This window comes from Amborella trichopoda, chromosome 8 (assembly GCF_054954075.1).
Source record: "Amborella trichopoda isolate Santa Cruz 75 chromosome 8, AtrichopodaSantaCruz75HAP2 v2.0, whole genome shotgun sequence".
NCBI lineage: Eukaryota > Viridiplantae > Streptophyta > Magnoliopsida > Amborellales > Amborellaceae > Amborella > Amborella trichopoda.
Window position 1 is genome coordinate 19,771,745 of NC_142343.1, and position 8,414 is coordinate 19,780,158.

The 8,414-nt window shown below is 42.2% G+C and overlaps 1 protein-coding gene across 1 annotated transcript; it reads left to right on the top strand.

Annotated features, from left to right (window-relative positions):
- Positions 1-6,267: 6,267 nt before the first annotated feature.
- On the top strand, positions 6,268-7,971 carry LOC148780942 (uncharacterized). The gene is made up of 2 exons (XM_088874677.1): positions 6,268-6,325; positions 7,454-7,971. The coding sequence occupies exons 1-2, from the start codon at positions 6,268-6,270 to the stop codon at positions 7,969-7,971; spliced, it is 576 nt and encodes a 191-aa protein (XP_088730803.1).
- Positions 7,972-8,414: the final 443 nt, after the last annotated feature.

Here is an 8,414-nt window from a genome sequence, read left to right on the forward strand (position 1 = left end):
AGAAAGAGATTTTGGGTTCTTAGAGAGAAATTTAGAAACAAATTGGGTTTTTAGAGAGAGAAATATTGAGTTTTGAGAGAGAGATTGGATTTTAATAGAGAGAGAATGGGTTTTTAGATAGAGAAAAAAGATTGAGTTTCTAGAGAGAGAGTGGTTTAATATTTTTTTTTAATAGAGAGAAAATGGGTTTTAGAATGGGTTTATTGCCTTGCTCTACGCATTAAAATTTTGAAGAATGAAGCTTTTAATAAATAAATAAATAAATAAAGAGGCATGCTAAATGGGCCGGGCTTTATTTGGGCCCATACAAGACACTAACGGGCTAAAAAAGGGACAACCTAGCCCGGTGGACAAATTTCGGGCTCATCAAGCTCGACCTGGAGCCCGCTAGTGACCCGTTTACCAGCCCGTTAGCCAACCCTGCATGGAAGCCCGTAGGAAGGCCCTGTCCATTGGCAGCCCTGAGATTCTAAACTGACCATTTCATATCCTTCATATTTATTGTGAGATTGTCTACAAAGAGATCATTTACTTTTGAAAATTTGTTTCATGCGAGCTGGACCGCATTTCAAGGAAGTGGAAAGCACCATCTTTAAGATGGATGCAAGTAGGTTGGCCATCTAAAAAAAATGGAAATTAATGGTCCAAATGCTTTTTTACTAGAATTATTATTTCTAGTTTTTTAAATATATTATTTTCTCATATTCAGGATCTCCATGTTAGAGACTACATGTCCTTAAAAATTAAGCCTTAAAATCCATCTCAAAAATAGATTTATTAAGAGACCCGCATTTCTACATATGTGGGCTTCACCGCATAGAAACCAGGTCCTTTACTTTTTGTAAAAGAAGGTCACAACTATTCCCACTCATTAGATGTTAAATTGGATGGCTTAGAGTGAGTCATTAAGTTCGAGAATTTTTTGAACTTGGTGTTTAATCAGTGGTACTCTTATAACCACCCATATTGAAATCTAAGGGCCAAGAATGATTGTGACCCCTTTGCACAAAAGGTGGCCTCTTTGTCAACAATCTTATTTAGGAAAGGTTTCTATATTTCTCCAACAACATAGAAGTTCTATCCCCTCCTACCATCCAGCCGTCCAATTTTGTTCAAGAGAGCCACTCACCGTTTGATCTTAAATTCGATGTCTCAATGTATTTTATTTTTAGTTTTTTTTTATACAAATTGCATGAATATGAAATTTTGTACGTGCCATGTTCTCATTGGGGCGCACCTATGAAAAATATTAAAAATATTTTTTGATAAAATATAATGACCAAAATACTTCTTGAAACTTTCAAGGGTATTTTGATCATTTTTTTTATTGAAAATATTTTTTTTATATTTTTGCTAGTACGAGTTTAATAGAGGAATGGAAGTCCAAAATTTGGTATCAAAATAGTTTATAAAAAAAATTAAAAATAAAAATAGTGTAGAGACGTGACATTGTGATTGGGGCAATCTTAGCCCTCCATTTAGAATGGACGGTTGAATAAGGGGGAGGATAGAACTTCTATGTTATAGGAGAAGCATAGAAAGCTTGCCCATCTTATTTAATGCAAAACTTTTAAATCTTTCATATTTAGAACATGCAAAATATATACTGAGACTATTTATCTTGAATACAAGGTTGTCTCAAACTCACAATTAATTTTGACCATTAGATGTGAAATTGGGTGGCTACAGTTATTTTATTGACCAAGCTCAAAGTTCAAAAGAAATTTTTTAGAAATTTGTGATACGCCCAAGCTATCAGATTTCACATCGGATGGTTTTAAGTAATTGTGACCACCTTGTACTAAATGTAAATGGTCTTATTGTATACAATCCTTTTAGAATATATAGTATTTTAAGGCTTGAAATTTTTTTTTTCATAACCGCAATAGTCAAAGTCGAGATGATCAATTTGAAGGTTTTTTAATACCATTATAGTGCAAAAAGTAAAAGGTGATGCGATCAAGCAAGAGCGAATCGACGAAGGGGTAATAAGTCCCTAGTATTGTCGCCAAACTGGTCGGATGCCTCGATCTCGCCTACTCGGATCTAGGTGATCGGGTGACACATGTCTTGGGTTCGGAAGACCTGAGATTGAGATCGCTCTCTCGAGAACCTTGTTCATAGAACAAGGGCAGGGGTCCAATTAGTGAGAGACGAATTTTATTCGTGAGGTGGGGACCAACCTCACCTGGGTCCGTAACTTATTCGGGCTGACTTACGTGGGCACCCTCTTAGATCATGACGAAAAGCCCCTCAGCTGCTTCATCTGGTTCAAAATCGCCTCCCTTGACCTGCAATCTCCTTGTTTTTTGTACAACACTGTCATGGTTAACTTGTAAGATAAGTGGGCCGAAGGACCCACCTTTGTCTTAGGGCAATGCACATTTATATGGCAGAGAAGATGAGAAGTTATGGTAATGAAGAAGAAGGTTCGAATAAAGAAAGAGAAGAGAAGAGAATTTGACCAGGGGACGAGCTAGCATGATGGTTGGACTAGTACAGTGACCAACTCGGAGTAGTAACTAGATGGGCATGGTAACTTAGAAAGGCACGACGACAATACTACTCTAAACCAATGTCGATATGACTATCCTAATCTGGTGTGGCGGCAAGATGGACATGGTACTTAGGACTAGCACGACGGCAATACTGCTCAACAATCAGACCGCTATGATAGTGCTAGATTGATTCTACCCTCCAGTCAAGCGAGAATGAGGAGAAAAGAAGAAAAGAGAATGAAGAGAAGGAGCGAGAAGCAAAGAGGGAGGATCCTGACGGCGTTGAGCATCGCCACCCAAGCTGTGGAGTAACAGTGTCGTGGCCCCTGGACGACGTTGAACACTGCTGCTCACGGTGAAAGGGGCAAGCAGCGAACTTCAAACGGCGTTAGGCATCGCCATTGGCAAGACGAGAAGGCAGCGCATCCCTTGCTGGCGATGATAGGCATCGTCATTGGCAACACGAGAAGGAAGCACATCCCTTGCGAGTAGCGATAGCTTCTGGTGAGGTGCACAGTGATAGCTTCTTGTGAAGCGCACAACGACTGCTTCTCGTGAAATGCACGACGAAAGGTGTGGGACACAAGAGAAGCCTATAGATGACGATAGGCACCGAACACACAAAAGAAGCCTACACACGGTGATTGGCACTGATCGCACGAAAGAAGCTTGCGCACGGTGATAGGCACCGAGTGCATGAAAGAGGCTTGCGCGCGACGATAGGCATCGAGCATGCGAAAGAAGCCTGCAGACGGTGATAGACACTGCCACGACCCTTCGCGGGCGGCGATAGACATTGTCGTCTATGATAGGCACGAAATGGGGTGAGACCCCTACAGACGCCGATGAGAAGCGCCATCTTTAACGTAGAGGATACTCCTGCGGATGGCGATGATACTCCTGCGAACGGCGAGGGACGCCTGCGGACGGTGATGAGCAGCACCATCTGCGAACTTCTTTGAGAGATAGAGACGAACAAAGAAAGGGAGAAAGAAGCTCACGCATGGTGCTACCATTGCCATTCACGACCTGCGGAACCACAGAAAGGGAAAAAAAAGGAGAAGAAAGAGGCGTGCACGGCATTGGCACTGCCGTGCATAGCCTCTGAGAAAAACTTAGACGGAAGAGAAAGAGAAGACGAGAGAGAATAGAAGAGAGGAGAGAAGGGAGGAGAGAGAAAGAGGTTTACCTTAAACCTAGGGGTGCCGACCTAAAAGTTTCTCTCTCCTTCCTCTCTCTCTCAAGATGCAACCCAACAATGAGAAAAGATTGAAATTTTACTAAGCAAAGTTTGGTCCATGTACAATGAGAGTACGTGATTTATATAGAGTTTTGCCCAAACATGGGTGGATTGATCAAAATTAAACCTAATTGCCAAAAATTAAGATTTAATTGAATTAAATAAAATAGGAAAACAAGGTGCAAAATGACTAACAACTGGAGAAATTCCATAACAGTCCCTACTGCTACCCTAGAACGTAGGTGATCTTTCATGGATGATCCGGGGTAGCGTTGGTGTCCGTTTGCCCGAAAGATGACCGTTTTCTTGTAGGGATCGACATGGTGATCGATTTGATACCAACTTCGAGCCATTTTTAAGCCACGATCATGTGACTTGAAATTTGGATGAATCTTGCAAACTTCGGATCGATCGTGTGCTCATTCCTTGATGTTTTTCTATGATTTCTTCATTGGATCACACTGAGAATACCGTCACGATCGCAAGGCAATAAATGTAGCTTGATTTCATGCCCGAACCAAGATTTCGTAACTTTGGAGTTTTGGTCGGAATTTGGAATTTTGGTGTTGAAATTTGCAACCATTTCATTGGCGTTGTGTATGAAATCTGACCGTTCATCATGCGTGGGGTTCAGATCAGTGATAGTCATGGACCTTACGCATGCGATGCAACTAGTTATGTCGATCGGGCTCGCGAGCGCCGTGATTTGACCGCTTGAGCGAGGCATTTCACTATTGATTTTCCTGCAACTTTCTTCACAGATTGGCAACTTCTCTCTAGCTTTTCTCTGCACTTGGGCGTCATCACGGGGTGTTCCACATCTTAAAATACCCGTCTTGACGAGACGAACATGCTCACAAAATTTGAGCATGATCCGACTTTAGACGAGTGAGATATGAGCATTACAAGTCACTATTCATGACTACCCCTTTAATGGTGATTACTTGTAGGGTGGTCGCACAGGAATAGTGTGTTGCTCCTCATGTTTTGATCTTTGACCAATAACTTCTTCCTGGAGTGTTTGTTTAATTTGAAATTTGATCCCTGGGAATTTTCAACCGTGTCGGATCTAATGGGGGTGGTCCTATAGCTTTTCGACGCACAAAAAATATAGTTTTAGTTATGGGGTCCGTTTCAGGGTGTTAGATACTCATTCTGCCGAAATTGTTTCTCAATCTGCACTGCCTTAGATATGTCTAAATGTGACAAAACTTGGAAGAAAACTTTTTGAAGTCCTTATGAAGAACATGACTAGATCTGGGGCCATTCTGAGACTGTCAAAATTTACATTGTTTGTCAGGCTTTATTGACCAGCTTCTCTTTTTAATCCATATCGGGGACCCATGGTGTAGAAGAATGTCTTCAAACAAAGTGAAGCCAGCAATGTTTCTTAACTCGCTGAATCATAGGATGGGGTTAGGTAAAAATGGAATGAGAGGGTCGCACCCCCACCCCACCCAAAAAAATATTTATATGATGAGACTAGTGAGTGGTGCCTTGCAAGGTAAGTGCCTATCAAAAACTCCAATGCGCACTGGGGACCATGTGCATGAGTATGAGAGCATTACGAAGTGGATTTACCTACTTGTCATTGCCCTCCCTCCTAAGATATGGTAGAGGTCCTAAGCAATGAGATTGGCTGGATTTACCTGCTTGTCATTGTCCTCCCTCCTGAGATATGGTAGAGGTCCTAAGCAATGGGATTGGCTTAGCTTGATGGATAGGGCCTCTACTTCAGGAGTAGGTGAACTAAGGAGTGAGTGGGTAATGCTTGAGTAGTAACTGAGAATGATGATATTTATAATGATGAATGATAATTATGATGTTTGAATATGATGCCTGTCATAGATGCACTGATCTGATTACTAATTTACATGATAGTAGCACTGTGTCTTCTTATAGTTGCAGGAACTACTATGATGCCTGAATGGACTCATTAATGATGCATAGTATTTAGATCTACTTACTGAGCTTTATAGCTCATCCCCCTATATCTCTCCTCTTGTAGATTGACAGTGCCAGGCCGAGGTCGTGTTTTACGGTTGGAAGTTGAAGTCTTAATTCACTTAAGAAGAAACTCAGATCTTGTAGGTGGTTGGGCATTCTATACTTGAATTTTGTTTATTTTAGAAAATATGTACGTTTGGACCCGGGTGCCCCAGACTCAACTGTAATATTTTGGGAAGAACTTTATCTAATGCCCTTTTTATGATGTATGGGTTCTCTAAATTTTAATTATTCACTAGTACCTAGAATTATTGATTTAGATATTTTTCATGGTTTGCTCTATTTACCACGTTATTAAAGCATTGAATTCACTCCGACCTGAGTGATGTACGCTACATCGAGATTACGAACCCGCACCCAAGCACCCTTCGTCACGTATGGTAAAGGGATCAAGGGTGGGGTCGTGACAGTTATGGTATCAGAGCAGTCGGGATAGGATTCTTAGCCTAGGGAGTTTTAGAAGATTCCTTAGAATAGTTTTAGGATAAATTAGTGGCTGGGTGCTCCTGTGATAGGTTGAAGATGTCGAGGACTTGTGCCAACAATGCAAGTTCCAGCAATGAGAACACCGATACGCCCGGTGAGTTTTTTAGGACTCTGTGGGCAATGACCCAAATGATGAAGGAGTCGATGCCAGCCCAGTCTATGCTTACCCCAAAGCAAAATGATAGTAGCCTGATAGAAAGATTCAGAAGACTGGTATCCCCAACTTCTTAGGGCTCGGAGGGGTGGAGAAAGCTGAGAGGTAGAAGAGGGAGATAGAGAAGCTCTTGGAAGTGTTGCACTGCTCGGACGAGCAAAGAGTCAGATTAGGGGCCTTCATGCTAGAAGGAGAGGCGAAGTATTGGTGGGACTTGGTTAAGCAATCCTGGAGGTAGTCAGGAATCGAGACCACATGGGAAAACTTCCTGGCGGCGTTTGACGAGAAATACTTCCCAAACTCCTTCAGGGAGAGGAAAGAAATAGAGTTTATTGAACTCCAATAAGGGAGAATGACAGTTGAACAATACGCCGCTAAATTTGCAAAGCTGTCTAGGTATGTGCCTCACATTATTAACACCGAGGCGTGAAAGGCCACCAAATTTGAGAGGGGCCTTCGGCCGGATATCAGAGGAAGAGTATTGTCGACCAACTTGAAGGTTTACACCCCATTGGTAGACCTCACCCTAAAGTTTGGGAGGGACTGCGAGGACCATAGATCAATGAGGGAAGAAAGACGAAGCCCGTGCAATCGGGAAACTTTGGGAAGAAGCCCCGACAATTTCAAAGGAGGGATGTTAGGGCAATACCTTACCTGCATAACCAGAGGGCCAAGAAGAATTTCCCAGGTGGCATGGAGAATGATCGACGCCCGGTCTGTTCTCATTACTGAAAGGACAAGCACACGACCGCTAAATGTTACAAGAAGCAGAACGTGTGCCTCATGTGTGGCAAGCCCAACCATTGGGTTAAGGATTGCCCTATGATGAAGACAAAGGACGACCAAAGACGTAAGGATGACTATTTTCCCCCACCGAACAACAAGCTAAGGTGTCCACCTCGGTGATTAGAGGTACGTTCTCTATTTGTGGTGTTAAAGCTAGTGCCTTAATTAACCCTAGTTCCTCCCATGCTTTTGTTGCACCCCATTTTGCTTGCTATCTAAATGTTGAGCCTGCAAGTCTTGATTTTACTCTAGTAGTATGCACACATGTGGGGGATTCTATAGAAACTGATAGAGTGTATAAACAGTGTGGAATTACAATTGATGCGTATGACCTGCTTGTGGACTTGATCATCCTAGATATTCAGGATTATTTTGATGTTATTCTGGGCATGGATTGGTTGTATACACACCATGCCACCGTCAATTGCCATGAAAAGATGGTGACCTTTAAACGCCCTGACCAAACTGAGCTTCACCTTGAGGGCACTAAGGATACTCCCCCTCTACACCTTATTTCTGCTCTTCAGGCCTCTCGCCTCCTAGTTAAGAGATGTGAGGGGTATCTAGCCTATGTAATAGAGAATCGAGATGTTCAGTCCCAACTACAAGGGATACCAGTAATAAGAGAGTACCTTGAGGTATTCCCAGATGAGTTGCCATCCCTACCTCTAATTAGGGGAATTGAATTTGAGATAGATGTAGTCTCTGACACTGTTCCCATTTCTAAAGCTCCGTATAGAATGACTCCAGCAGAGTTGAAAGAGAAGTTGCAAGAATTATTGGATAAGGGATTCATCTGACCTAGCGTGCCATCCTGGGGTGCATCTGTCCTATTTGTGAAACAGAAGGATGGGTACCTGAGGTTATGCATCGACTATAGGCAGTTGAATCAAGTAACAGTGAAGAATAAGTATTCCCTGCCTATGATTGATGACCTTTTTAAACAACTCCAAGGGGCCCAAGTGTTTTCAAAGATTGATCTTCAATCGAATTATCACCAACTGCGAGTCATGGAGGGTGACATCCCAAATACCGCTTTCAGCACTCGATACGATCATTATGAGTTCCTTATGATGCCATTCGAGTTAACTAATGCCCCCGTTGTGTTCATGGATTTGATGAATATGGTGTTCAGACCTTTTCTAGATGATTTTGTAGTGGTCTTTATTGATGATTGTTTGAACACATTTTTCAGCACCTTGGTCCTCGATGCAGAATAAATAGGAAGCATGTCAATAAAGCC